Genomic DNA, 14,749 nt, shown 5'->3' with positions numbered 1-14,749 from the left:
GCACTGGGGAAAGAGCCTTGCTTTAGAAGTCAGAAGACTTGGATCTGAGCCTCAGTTTTAAGTAGTTGTGTCACCCTGAGTAACTTGTTTGAGTTCTCGAAATGTTAGCTTCCATTTGTTTTTGTTCTTTATAAGGACAAAAAATGAGTGGAGGAATAATACCTGTTCTAACTACCTCACAGTGTGGTCATGGGAATTCAAATCAGATGTGGAAATGCTTTCTAAACTTAAAAGTGCCGATGTATAAATGAAGGGGATGATTGCTCCCATCTCCTTTTCCTCTCATAGCTGTCCTACATCTTAGCAGGTCCCATCTGTTCTCTTCCCCATCCTTTTACGTTCTATCTGTAAGTTTTCAGCCCACCTATTTCTCCCCAAACTAAGGGTAGCTCTGTAAGAGCCTAAAGGCAGTTTTTTTCTCAGTTGATCGGCTTTCCCTAGCTGTCTGTGCATGCCTGCCACTTTTTTTCTCCACCCTCTATCATCAAAGCTTCTGGCTTCTGGCGGGCTTTATTAGGGGTGAGGCATTGTGGATAAGTTGATAGAATGCAGGCTTCGGAGTCAGGTAAACCTGAGTTCAAATCATTGTTCTATCAATGACTTAACTGTGTGACCTTTAGGAACCTACTTACCCTTTCTGAGCAATAGGAATGCCTATCTGATAAGGTTGTTGTAAGAATTAGTTGAAGCAATAATTTAGGTAAAGATCTTGGTCTAGGTGGTGGTGGGGAGGGGAGCAATGAATAAAGATAGTTATTATTGTCAGCCAAGGGGAATGGCTTGATGACTGCACATATTCTTGGCCAGCCTCCAGCCTCCTACCATGGTTCATTTGGAGGGCAGCAGGGTGGGAGGGCAGACAGAGATAATTATACAGTACAGATTTTTCTGTTTCCATATCTCAGACCTCTAACCAATGTTCCTTTGGGTCCCAATGTCCCAAGGTCCCAATGCATATGCATTCATATGCATCCTTGCACATGTGCATGCCTACACTCAGCCACCCAACTTGCCCTTTCCACTTACTGAATCCTCTCCTGCTCAGAGGGCAGTTCGAAACAGCCTCTATGGTTGAGCAGTTTGGCGTGACTTGAATTCTACCAGGGCAAGAGGGGAACCAGACAGCTGTCACCTCTAATGCCCTTGCTCAGTTTCCTACCCTTCCCAGCCTATTATTTGGCATGCAACTGAAGTAACTGAGATCCACAAAGTGACATTTTAAGCCATTCAAGTTTGGGATGCCTCCACACCCATGGTTCTACCTACTGGTTTTAGTACTGTGCTCCATGTGGAGGTGCCTTGGGACCCTCTTTGGGTGGATAAGAGGGAGGACTCCAGGCCTTCTCCCACTTGAACCAGAAAAGCTCCTCCTGAATTTGTTCTCGATATTAAAGTTCCATATAACTTAGTTTGGAAAAAAAGTTTTGCCACTTAAAAAGAAGACTGAACATCACTGGTTTTACCCATTGTGTGCAGCGCTCGCCTAGAGGCCTTCTCAGACCACAGTGGAAAGCTTCAGCTTCCTCTTCAAGAGATTATTGACTGGCTCAGCCAAAAGGATGAGGAGTTGTCAGCTCAGCTGCCCCTACAAGGGGATGTGGCCCTGGTGCAACAGGAGAAGGAGACACATGCGGTAGGTTAGAATCAGAGAAGCCGTGGTGTGTAGCCTCTCAGCTGGGGAGGAATCCCTTCTGCAGTACCCTGACCGACACCCAGTTCTGCTTAGACACCTAAATGATAGGAGGCTGTATGCAATCCTACTAGCCTGTGGCTAGCATGCCACAGCCTAAGTCAAGTATTTTTTTTCTACCCCTCCCATCAAATTCTGGCCCCCCTTAAAATACTGCCATGATTTTTAATGGGAATATGGGGAAATGAACATAATATAATGCTAAGTGAAAAAACACAGGATACAAAACTAAGTGCAAGTGGATCTCAATTGTATAAAAATGTATATAGATGAGTGTGATGTTTACATACATATAACAGCATAGGAAGGAACTATATCAAAATGTTAACAATGATTAATTCTATGTAATAAAATTGGAGTTCCTAATTTTCTTCATATCTTTCTGAAATTTCTAGTATTTCTGTGATATATATTACTGCTGTAGTTAAAATACTTCTTAAAATGACTACAGAATGAAATAGAATCCAGCAATAAAATAAAATAAACTATAACTGCGTGCCACAGCATGGGTGAATCTTACAGACAGTATGTTGAGTGAAAGAAAAGCCGGATACAAAAAGAGTACATACTGTATGATTCCACTTATATAAAGTTTTAAAATAGGCAAAACTAATCAGTGGTTTTACAAGGATTGTGGTCACCTTTGTGGGAGGGGAGGGAGGGGTGGGGCGTGAAGATGAGATAGTGACTAGGAGGGCCCACCGGGCATGCTGATAGAATTCTGTTTCTTGATCTCAGTACTGATTACATCAAAATGTACACTTTTAGTTTGTGTACCCTGTATATATTTCAACCAAAAATTTAATTATAATTTTAATATAAATCCTGCCTATCTTGGTTTTGATTTTCTTAAGACCGTTACAGGAAGCTTTCTGAGTCTTCTGGAGAAACAAGATCCCCACATTTTTCTCTATCCTGTGGCACAGACAGACAAATTTCATACTAAACAGACCTTCCAGTGTCAGAGTTATTTTTCTGCCTATCAGGAGGATTGCACGTCTTTTTGTCTAGGTAGTTCAAAGATACCTGATAATGCCAAAGAATCACGTCGCACTGAGAAGAAAGGCTGTCAGTTGCAGGATGGAATGTAAAGTGATTGAAAAACTTTCCTGTTGACCATATTGCTAAACTTTATAGGCCTTTATGGAAGAAGTCAAGTCTCGGGGCCCCTACATCTATTCTGTGCTGGAGTCGGCTCAGGCCTTCCTGTCCCAGCACCCATTTGAGGAATTAGAGGAGCCTCATTCTGAGAGCAAAGGTAGGTGGTCTTCTGTTTTTCCCACTTCTTCTTGAGCTGTGTACTGCTGAACAAACACCCTCCTGCCTTCCCCAAACTCATTTTCTTATCTGTTATCTGGGAGGATAGTTTCCCCCAGGAGTCCATCCAAATTTGGGGGAAAGCAAGATTCCTACTGCAGGAAAAAAAAGCAAAGAGAATATAGCCTGGAGCAGGGGTCAACAGTTGTGTGACCCAAAGCTGTATGTGGCTCTTTGGAGCAGCATGTGTGGCCATTTAATGAGATGTGGAAAAGAAAAACAAAAAAACCACTCAAATGAATTGAACTGACTCAATAAATAAAAGTACCAGTATGTCCTTTAAAAACACAGTGCTGGCTGGGCACAGAGGCTCATGTCTGTAATTCCAGCACTTTGGGAGGCTGAGGCAAGAGGATCACTCGAGCCCAGAAATTCAAGACTAGCCTGGGCAACATAGTGAGATGTTTTTTTTTTTGAGATGGAATCTCACTCTGTCGCCCAGGCTGGAGTGCAGTGGTGTGATCTTGGCTCACTGCAAGCTCCACCTCCTGGGTTCACGCCATTCTCCTGCCTCAGCCTCCTGAGTAGCTGGGACTACAGGTGCCCGCCACCACACCCAGCTAATTTTTTTTGTATTTTGAGTAGAGACGGGGTTTCACTGTCTTAGCCAGGATGGTCTCGATTTCCAGACCTCGTGATCCACCTGCCTCGGCCTCCCAAAGTTCTGGGATTACAGGCATGAGCCACCACGCCCGGCCCCAAATTTTTTTTTCAATTAGCTAGGTTTTGTGGTGTGTGCCTGTAGTCCCAGCTACTTGAGAGGCTGAAATGGGAGGATCACTTAAGCCCAGAAGTTCAAGCCTGCAATGAACTATGATTGCTCAACTACATTCCAGCCTGGGCAACACAGCAAGACCCTGACTCTAAAAATAAATAATATAAAATAAAATAATAAAGTAAAATAATCATAATTTTAGAATACTGCTTTATTCCAACATCGAGGGACATGCAAACTAGCAAATAATAAACCTTTATAAAATCTAAAAAGTTAGGTGATGATTGCCTTTGAAAGGCAAATTGACTATGACTCTTTGGGATTTTTTTGTGTTTAGTCTTTGTTTTTGAGACAGCCTCTTGCTCTATAATCCAGGCTGGAGTGCAGTGGCGTGATCACAGCTTATTGCAGCCTTGACCTCCCAGGCCCAAGCAATTCTCCTGCCTCAGCGTCAGCATCCTGAGTAGCTGGGACTACAGGCGCATGCTACCACACCCAGCTAATTTTTGCATTTTTTGTAGAGACCAGGTCTCGCCATGTTGGCCAGGCTGGTCTTGAACTCTTGGGCTCAAGTGATCGGCCTGCCTTGGCCTCCTAAAGTGTTGGGATTACAGGTGTAAGCCACTGCGCCCAGCCAACTGTGACTCTTTGATACTGACTCCGATGACTTCTAGCCCCTTCCCTTGATAGAGAGGGCCATTCTGGTCTAGATTCAAATAAGGCAGCGGGATGGGACTCATGGTGACTAGATGTGAGTGGTGGTCTAGCAAGCCCTCTTCTCTGAAAAGAATCCTCAACCCTCTGAGATGGATTGTGAATAGCCTGAAAGAACCCTTTGTGAATTGAGCCCTTTGTCAATGCCATATGCCCTCTTAGTTTACTTCTGGCCCCTCAATGGGAGGGCCAGTACTTAATTTGATGCCCAGTGGGCCTCAGATAGAACAAGCTCTAGAAAGAGCAGCACAATTCTAGTTAGCCTGGGGCTATGGGGCTCTGGATCTTCTGAGGAGAGATCTGAGGGAGGAAGAAGAAATCTATAGATTAGGAGCCTAGGTGGAAAAGCTGGACACATACCAACTTCTCCTGGGCTGAGCCTTCATAAAATGCCTCCCCTTGGCTGGAAGTGGGCAACAGAAACTAATGCAAAATCACATTCCAGGGTCATGTGAGTAGGGCTCTAGATGATTTGCCTCACTATGCCTCTTATAATGTCTTACTTTTTCATTTCCTACTGTTTTAAAATATGAGGAAGTCCTCATGATATAGTAAGTGGAAAAAATCAGTATGGTCTCTTGACCGTGGTGGTGGATATGTAAACCAACGCATGTGGTAAAATCACATAGAACTAAACACACGTGTACACACATGCACACACGAATACAAGTAAAACTGGGGAACCTTGGACAAAATTGGCAGATTATGTCAATATCAATATCCTGATTGTGATATTTGTACTGTAGTTTTGCAAGATGTTATCATTTGGGGAAACTGGGTAAAGGGTACATGAAATCTCTGTGTTATAACTGCCTATGACTCCACAATGATTTAAATATAAACAGTTTTTTTTTAAGTGAATGTATTAAAGGCCTCAACCATGGAAAAATATGTATTTGTGTGTATATGAATATATACACAAACATGCCCACATGTACACATACACACATTTTATAAAGGGCTGTTTCTGTCTCTTTCTCTGGGCTGACCCTGCCTGGTTGGCCTAACTTGGCTTCCTGCCTCCTCTTGCAGATACCTCCCCGAAACAGCGAATCCAGAATCTCAGCCGCTTTGTATGGAAGCAGGCGACAGTAGCCAGTGAACTGTGGGAGAAGCTGACAGCCCGCTGTGTGGACCAGCACCGTCATATTGAGCGGACTCTGGAGCAGCTCTTGGAGATTCAAGGGGCAATGGAGGAACTAAGTACTACTCTGAGCCAAGCTGAGGGAGTCCGAGCCACTTGGGAGCCCATCGGGGATCTCTTCATTGATTCACTCCCAGAGCACATCCAGGCTATTAAGGTATGCAAGCCCCCTCCCCTGACTACAGTCTACCCTGAGACCTGACACTCTCCCCAGACCCTGACAATGTTTCTGCTGCTGAGACTCCATTGTTGGCCTGGACTACAACTGAACTGCCGTCAGTTTATGTGCTAGATTTGGGGCTGATTTGGCTGGAGTCTCTTCTGTTTTTCTACTTTCTTCTCTTTTCCTGGTGTTTTCTGAGGATGAGAGGAAGAGGATAAGGACAGTGGCCACCCACACCTTAGTCTGGTTGCCCTAATAGGCAAGCACTAGCCTGTGTTATTGAAACAAAACCTCTGGGTGAAGAGGGAGGAGTAGAGGTGAATGACTATTGGTTCTTCTTTCCCACTCTGTCTGCTGTGGCACTTGGGTCCTGGTTCTCCAGTTGTTCAAAGAAGAATTCTCCCCCATGAAAGATGGAGTAAAGTTGGTGAATGATCTGGCCCACCAGCTTGCCATTTCTGATGTGCACTTGTCAATGGAGAATTCCCATGCCCTGGAACAGATCAACGTCCGATGGAAACAACTACAGGTAGAAGAGCAGCCTGGAGTGAACCATGGGGAGGTGCCTCCATATAACTAGGCTTGGGGGAAACTTCTTCAGGGTTATGGAAATGGGATGTGCATGGGAAAAGAGGAGTGGAGAATGTAGAGCTAGGGAATGGGCTTTTCAACCTCTACACTGCAGGGAACGATTGAAGTGAATAAGAGGGGTCTTTCTGGATTTGGGCACTCAGGATAGACAGGAGCAGGGGAACAGTGACTGTGGCCTGGAATTAGGGATGCTCTGCTGTGACTTTTGGGAGTTCTGGGGGATGGCTAGGAGTTGGGTGACGGTGGGAGAGGCTGGAACCAGAGAAAAGCCAGTCTCTGAGGAAGCTCATAAAGATTCCCGGAGGTACCTGGGGATCCCACTCTAAATAACTGGAATGAATCTACTGATCTCACCCTGTTCTTTCCATAGGCGTCAGTTAGTGAGAGGCTTAAGCAGCTCCAGGATGCCCACCGGGACTTTGGGCCTGGGTCACAGCACTTTCTCTCCTGTACGTGAACCAAACTGGACTCCACTTAGCAGAACCTCAGCCATCTTCCTGGAAAGTCTATTGTTATCCCCTGGGGCCCTGGTGGGAGCCCAGTATACCTTGACACCTGAGAAGCAGTAAGGATAAAACAGTGTGGTATAGTGGTTAAAAGAACAGTCTCTCAGCTGGGCGCAGTGGCTCACGCCTATAATCCCAGCACTTTGGAAGGCTGAGGTGGGCGGATCACCTGAGGTCAGGAGTTTGAGACCAGCCTGGCCAACATGGCAAAACTCCATCTCTACTAAAAATACAAAAATTAGCTGGGTGTGGTGGTGGGCACCTGTAATCCCAGCTACTTGGGAGGCCGAGGCAGGAGAATCGCTTGAACCCAGGAGGTGGAAGTTACAGCCTGGGCGACAAGAGTGAAACTCCGTCTCAAAAAAAAAAAAAAAAAAAGAACAGTCTCTCAAATTGGAGAGATCTGGATCTGAGGCATAACACCTCAACCTAATAGCTATGCAGGCTCAAAATTTAAAAAAATAGCTTACTGTTTTGGAACCTCAATTTTCCCATATGTAAAAAGAAGGAAAAATATTACCTAGCTCATCAGGTTATGGGAATTAAATGACTTTATTTTTTCAAAGAAATTTATTGAGGACCTTCTGTGGGCCAGATACTGCTCTAGGCACTGGGGCTGCATCAGTAAACAAAATACACAGAAATCCTTAGACAGCTTATATTCTAGCTGGGGAAACCAGACCACAAACAAATAAGTAAAATATATATAAGGTTACTTGGTGACAAGGGCTATGGAAAAAATTAAAGCAGGAAAGGCATGGATAGGGAGTGCTGGATTTAAGCGGGGAGGTGTTGCAATTTTGAACAGGGTGGTTAACAGAGGCCTCACTGAGAAGGTGGCAATTGAGCAGAGGTCTAAAGAAGGTGAAGGGTTGACCTGTGTGGATGATAACTGAGGGAAGAGCATACCAGACAGAGAGAACAGCATATTCCACACCCTTAAGGTAAGGATGTGTCTGAAAAACAGCAAGGAGAGCAAAGTGCGGGGGAGTAGGGGAGGCTGGAGCATGTAAGGCCTTGTAGGCAATGGGAGGAACTTCAGATTTTATTCTCAATACAATGGAGAACGATTGGCACGGTTTGAGCCAAGGGATGGCATGATCTGCCTTATGTTTCAACAGAGTCAGGGTGTTGAGAAGAGACTACTGGGGAGCAAGAGTGGGAACAGGGAGACCTATTTGAAGGTACATTGCAATAATCCAGGTGAAGGATTATGGTGGCCCAGATTGGGAGCTGGTGGTGGCCCAGACCAGGGGGCTGGTAGCAGTGGAGATGGTAAGAATATACAGACAGAAAAATGAGATATGCACACAAAGCAATGAGCATAATATCTGGCACATAGTAGGAGCTCAGTAAATGTTAACTGTGGTTAAAATTATTGCTATTATAATCATTGGCATACAGCTATACCTGCAGTCAGAGGACTCTTGTACCGAGGAAAACTGCAGTGAGCAAGCTGACCATGTAAACGGGGCCATTCCTGGAAGTTCAAAAGATAGACACAGGCAGAGAGAGGCATGAGTTTCCAGAGTTCCTCATGAGAGAGAGAGAAGTGGGCAGTACCATTACCCACAGTCCCACAGGACTGAGAAGCTTGACCTTCTAGGGGAAGAGCTTTGAGCCCTAAGAGTAAAGTGGAGTCTACTTCATATCCACAAGACTAATCCAGCTGCCTGCAGCTGATGGGTAGAAATGGCAGTCTGCTTAGGGAGAAGATTGTCAGGGTGGCCAAGGCCAAGTATTCCTGTTCATACCCTTGCCACATCTCTGGTATGTTAGGATATCGGTGACAGCCTCTTCTCCTTGCCTTGCCCTAACATCAGGGAGAGAAGCGTGTTCATTAGAACTCTTTGCCCCACCCTCAGAGGCTGTTAAGAGCTAGCAATGAAATTCAGACATCCTCTTTTGGGCTTGACCACCTCTTTGGGAGGATAGAGCAAGGGAGTAGCTGGGGGCCTTAAGAGCATTAGTGGCCAGCTTTTTTTCTCTTTCTCTTCTCCTTTACCAGCCTCTGTCCAGGTTCCCTGGGAAAGAGCAATTTCACCCAATAAAGTTCCCTACTACATCAAGTGAGTGACCATCTGAATCAGAAGCGGGTCAGTCACCTGCCCACCCCCTCCCTCTCCTGCCTTTTTGCTACCTATCCTTGTCACTCTGTCTGTTGGGATTCCTCCATCCAGTTCGGGTTTTCTCCTACTCATCTCAAGATCTCAAGATTCTACTTGGGTAAAGGTGAACCCTTGGGCTTTGGCATCTTGGGTTCACCCTCGAATCCTGCAGCTTCTTGCATCCAACCTGTCACCGAGTGGTGTGCACACCTGTATGTGGGGTGGGTGGGTGGTATAGATGCTGGTGCTATTGATGCTATTGTTTGTAGCCACCAGGCTCAGACCACATGCTGGGACCATCCCAAGATGACAGAGTTATACCAAACCCTAGGTAAGAATGTGGGCTTCCTGTATATGGTGGGCATATACACAGCTGCCTTTGTCCTGTAATGTCCATCTACAGATGAATGGATAAAGAAAATGTGACATATCCATATAGTGGAATATTCAGCCTTTAGAAAGAAGGAAATACTGCCATTTGAAACAATGTAAATGAACCAGGAGGGCATTGTGCTAAGTGAAATAATAAGCCAGAAACAAAAGGCAAATACTACATGATCTCATGTATATAAGGAATCAATCTAAAATAGACAAACTCATAGAAGCAGAGAGTAGAATGGTGGCTGCCAGTGACTGAGGGGAGGGGAAAATGGGGAGATATTGGTCAAGAGTACAAAGAAGTATCAATTATGCAAGATGGATAAGTCCTAGAGATCTATGGTGCAGCATAGTACCTACAGTGAACAATACTGGATTGTATCGTTAAAAATTTGCTAAGAAGGTAGATCTTATGTTAAGTGTTTTTACGGAAAAAAACAATAAAGAGGGTAGTTGGAAGTTTTTGGAAGTGATGGATGTACTAATGGCATAGATTGTGGTGACGGATTCATAGATGTATACTTGTCTCCAAACTCATCAACTTGTAGACATTGAATCTGTACAGCTTTTTGTATGTCAACTATAACTCAATAGAGTGGTTTTAAAAAGAATAGAAGAGAATCTCAGTCAATAAGCAGGTGGGAGAGGGAATGAGTGCCTCATCGTTTCTCCAACAGCCTGCCTTTCTTTTACCCTCTGCACCTTTCTCAACTGGAGGCTCTACATTCCCCTCTGGACCATTTTATCATCGGATTAGTGCATTATTCTTACAGATGTGAAGTCTGACTTGCTTTAAAAGACTGTCCAGGCTGTGATATGTGACTCTCACGTGCCTTATCTTTACCTGCTAAGAGAGACTCATCATTATGTTTGTTGCACATTTTATCCATGCCGATGCATGTGACTACAGTTCATTCTGTTTTACCACTGTAGAATGTTCCATTGTATATAACACAGTTTCTTTATCCATTCTGCTGTTGACAGACATGTGGGTCATTTCTTGTTTTGAGCTAATGAGGACAGTGCTGCTGAGGAGTTTCTTGTATGTGTCTTCCAGTACATGTGTGCAAAGATTTCTGTGGGACATATTTTTCAGTCTGCAGGTCATAACATCATTTCAGTGTGTTGTGACAAATATTTTTTTCGTTGTTGTTGTGACAAATATTTAAAAAATTGAAATAGACCAGGAAATATTAATATGCAACAGATCCTTAGCAAGAGTCATAGTTGATATTAATTTTGTTGTTTTCACTCTATCCAATCTAGTAAGGAATTGCTTCCTGAAATGTTTGATTTAGTTATTTTTACATATACACATGTATGCTATAAAATGAATTTCATACTGTAAGTCTTGATCAAAAAGTATTTGCAAGTCACTGCTCTGGGATATATAGCTGGCGGAGTGGTGGGATATATGACTGTTCCATTTTACTAGGTAATACCAAGTTGTTTTCAAAGATGATTGTGTCAGTTCACACTTTCACCATCAGTTCTCATTCATCACCATTCTTGTTGACACTTGCTATTGTCAGACTTCTATTTGTTGCCAGTCTGGTGGGTGTTAAATGGTATCTTGTTGCGCCTTTAACTTGAATTTTTCTGATCTGAGTGGGTCTCTCTCCATTCTTTGCAGCTGATCTGAACAACATTAAGTTCTCAGCTTATCGCACTGCCATGAAGCTCCGCAGAGTCCAGAAAGCCCTGCGCTGTACGTCTCCTGTTGTACTTCCCTATGACGTTCACCACCACTCTCCTGTTCCTCATCTGTCTGCTGTTTCTCATTTTCATCCCACCTCGGCAGAAGTTGTTGATTGGCTTGGTGGAAACTCTCCAAAGCCTGCAATATGCTAGCTGTCAACTTCTGCTTTTCCCAGTTCCCTTCCACTCTCACTAAGCCCGAGATGTGTTTCCAAATTAACCCCACTGTTATCCTCCTCCTTGACCCTTTCCCCATGCTCAGTACGTATAATCAAGCAACTGCTTTGTGACAGGAAGTACTGCAACCCATGATTTGCCATCTTGGGGTTATTGGATATAGTAGCAAAACTGTTGAAGCAAATAGCAGTGGTTAGGGAACAGTGTTGCTGCAGATATAATATGCCTTCTGGCCTTTCTCAAAGACACTATTCATTCAGACTTCCTGGCTTAGGCATGTCTGGCTAGGCTGAGCCAGCATTTGGGGTTAATTAAGGTGTCCTCTTGATGTATGTCACATTTCCCCAACCATACCTGAGCCTTCATTGCTGGTGTCTAGGTTCTCAGAACAAATTTTATAGACAAACCTATTTGCAGTTGAAACTCATGTAAAGACAGGGAAACTCAAAATGGGATTTGATCCCTTGGGAGTTAGTACAACGTAGGAGATGAATTTACTTATGTCCCATCATCTTTTTGAAACTGATGTCAAAGAACATTGGATATAATAACATGTTGGGTTAATTTGAGGAACATTTTGCTGCCTTCTTCCTCCTTGGATGAGGGTCTTAGTAAAGGACAAGCTTGTATCATATTTGCAGATGGTTGATCTGGAGATTGAGTCAAATTTGGTGATGCTGGTGGCTTTATCTCCTTATTTAATCCCTGGGGTTCTACTTTTGGCTATATTTTTTCCCTTCTCTTCTTTCCTTACCAGTGGACCTGGTAACTTTAACCACAGCCCTGGAAATCTTCAATGAGCATGATCTGCAGGCCAGTGAGCACGTGATGGATGTGGTGGAGGTCATTCACTGCCTGACTGCCTTATATGAACGTTTGGAGGAGGAAAGAGGCATCCTGGTCAACGTGCCACTCTGTGTGGACATGAGCCTCAATTGGCTCCTCAATGTTTTTGATAGGTAAGGGCTTTCAGCTCTGGAAGGCTCCAGGATAAAATTCAATGGGATATCTCAAGTGGGCCTAGTGGAAAGGTATTGCTCCCATAGTAGACTTGGACCCAGCTCAGCTTGGGGCATGATTGGAACAGGGCCCTGCTGGGATCAACTTTGTGAGGGAAATGATTGCCAAGATGTTAACCCTTTACATACATCCATGTTCTCAGTCTCTTCTTTTAAACCTAGTGGTCGCAGCGGAAAGATGCGGGCATTGTCTTTTAAGACTGGCATTGCATGCTTGTGTGGCACGGAAGTGAAGGAAAAACTTCAGTGTGAGTATAACTCCAAAGTGTGGAGTGGTGTTGGGTAGAGGGAGAGGTGTTGCAGGGAGGAGGAAGGATGTAAGATAAACAGAAGGTACATCTTGTGACTCAGCAGAGGGCTACTTTGGCTACCTTATGATGCTTCTTGGTTCACACTATTGCAAAGAACACATGACAGCCAAAGGACAAGATGGGCCTAAGGCCTATTACTATTCCCAGTGTCATTCCAACGGGCTTCATTCCTTCTGAACTGATGGAAGTGCTTAGTCAGGATCTGTGTTGGCATTTTGAGGTGCCCAGGGCCCTGATGTTCTAGTTGCATTCCCCTGCGGCCTATTAGGCTTAGCCCTCTTCCAGTCTGAAGCTCAAGCCATGTCACTAGAGACTTCTTATATACACAGGCAGGGCACAGTCATCCCCAATATCTGGGAGGCGGACACTATGTTCTTCTGTAGTTTTTCACATCTGTGGCTTATAGTACCTTTGCTTTCCCCTCTGTCCTCCATCTTGTGTTCAGCATTTTGAACTTTTCAGTAGCAACATGATTAGTTGTTGAGCCCTAGTGTGTTGACCACTCTGCTAAATGGGATGAGTGCTAAGTTAAATTAGACATTGTCCCTGCTTCCAATGATTTACAGTCCAGAGGAGGAGATGGAAGTACACAGAAAGCATTTTTTAGAAAGTACTGATGAGAATAATCCAAATGGCCAAGAATATATCCTATACAAATGACAGAAAAGAGACAGATGACAGCAGTCTGGAAAAACTTTACAGGAAAGAGAACATTTCCAAACATGTCCATGGCTATGATATTATGTATTTCTCTCAACATTTCCTTGTGATGGGATGAACAGTGATTATTTATCATCAATTTAAAAGTAAGGAAACTGGGCTGGGCATGCTGGCTCATGCCTGTAATCCCAGCACTTTGGGAGGCCGAGGTGGGAGGATTACTTGAGCCCAGAAGTTCAAGTCCAGTCTAGACAACATAGTGAGACTCCATCTCTAATTTTAAAAAGTAAGGAAACTGCAGCATAGAGAGATTCATGACTTACCCATGATTCTACAACTAGTCAGTAATGGACCCAGAACTTGAACCTAGGCTCTCTGCCTTCTATTTCTGTGTGTTTTCTAAGCCTCAAGCGAGGTATGAAGCAGACAGAGAATAACCACTGGAGGAGGTTTGCTAAGGCTGGATTGGGATGTGACAGGAAACAGCCATAGAAGGGCTTAAATAACCCGTATACAAAGATAAGTATCATAGTAGATTCCACAATGACTTTGAGATAATTTTTAGATGATCAGATATTTTGAATTAGCTTCTCTTTTTGGATTATGCATGCCAGTGTTTCCTTCCATTTGTGTGGACAATTGAGAGATTACTACAGTGTTAGACCACATAAACAGGACAGGGTATGGCAGCCTGACTGTGACTCATGTTCAGGTGCCCCTGAACTTGCACCCCCTCATCCTGCTTCTGGAAGAATCTGTTTTCCCAACAGTATCATATCTGTGTCTGGCACTGCTCTTACACACAGTGCACTCGATCTGTCTCTCTCTCTCTCTCTCTCTCTCTCTCTCTCTCTCTCTCTCTCCTGCTTTCACTTTCTGTCACTCTTTCTCTCTGTCTTCCCCTCCCCCGATATTCTCTCTTTGTGTTGGCCTGATTTTTCTCTCTGAACTCAGAGAATGCTCTCTTTAGAACTCGACTTCTAGAAGGTCAGGGATAGACCTCTATGTAGTCCAGTTTCAAAAGTCATTAGTTCAGTCTGTGTTCTTTCCCCATTTTCCTTTTCTGCCCTTTCTCCTCACCATTCTCCGGCCATTTCTGTGTCGGGGCTGGCCATTCTTGACGGTGGGACCAGCAGACCTCTTCAGCCAAGTGGCCAACTCAGGCAGCCAGTGTGACCAGCGCCATCTTGGTGTCCTGCTTCATGAGGCCATTCAGGTGCCCCGTCAGCTGGGTGAAGTGGCAGCCTTTGGGGGCAGCAACGTGGAACCCAGTGTCCGTAGTTGCTTCCGTTTTGTGAGTATGGAACTGGGGAGCGGGGGAGGGAAGGGAGGTTGTAGGAAGGGTGGGAAGAAGGGAAGGACTACGAGCTAGGCTTTTGATCTGAAATATGCAGATGCAAGGGAGTTTATTGGGATGGAACAACAAGGCAGAAGGTTCTGGGGGCTCTAGAATCATAGTCCTGTTGGGGAGGGTGCCAGCTCAACTAGCACAGGGCAGAAGGTGAACATCTCTGGAGAACAGGCCAACCCAGCCCCTGCTGGTTCTCCTGCCCCTCTG

The 14,749-nt window shown here is 44.5% G+C and overlaps 1 protein-coding gene across 3 annotated transcripts in view; it reads left to right on the top strand.

The window, feature by feature from the left end:
* Positions 1-14,749, top strand: part of DRP2 (dystrophin related protein 2) — a 44,971-nt gene that overhangs the window by 16,869 nt on the left and 13,353 nt on the right. For 2 of the 3 annotated variants that reach the window (XM_007992280.3, XM_007992284.3), the window contains 11 exons: positions 1,477-1,633; positions 2,828-2,948; positions 5,469-5,737; positions 6,126-6,272; positions 6,705-6,783; positions 8,849-8,909; positions 9,218-9,279; positions 10,960-11,034; positions 11,959-12,160; positions 12,383-12,468; positions 14,328-14,485. In XM_007992280.3, the coding sequence (XP_007990471.1) occupies positions 1,477-1,633; positions 2,828-2,948; positions 5,469-5,737; positions 6,126-6,272; positions 6,705-6,783; positions 8,849-8,909; positions 9,218-9,279; positions 10,960-11,034; positions 11,959-12,160; positions 12,383-12,468; positions 14,328-14,485 (1,417 nt within the window). The remainder of the gene's footprint in view (positions 1-1,476; positions 1,634-2,827; positions 2,949-5,468; positions 5,738-6,125; positions 6,273-6,704; positions 6,784-8,848; positions 8,910-9,217; positions 9,280-10,959; positions 11,035-11,958; positions 12,161-12,382; positions 12,469-14,327; positions 14,486-14,749) is intronic. The other variant, XM_007992283.3, reaches the window with a different exon arrangement.

The sequence above is a fragment of the Chlorocebus sabaeus genome, chromosome X (assembly GCF_047675955.1).
Source record: "Chlorocebus sabaeus isolate Y175 chromosome X, mChlSab1.0.hap1, whole genome shotgun sequence".
Taxonomy (NCBI): domain Eukaryota; kingdom Metazoa; phylum Chordata; class Mammalia; order Primates; family Cercopithecidae; genus Chlorocebus; species Chlorocebus sabaeus.
This window is presented reverse-complemented; position numbering and strand designations above follow the sequence as displayed.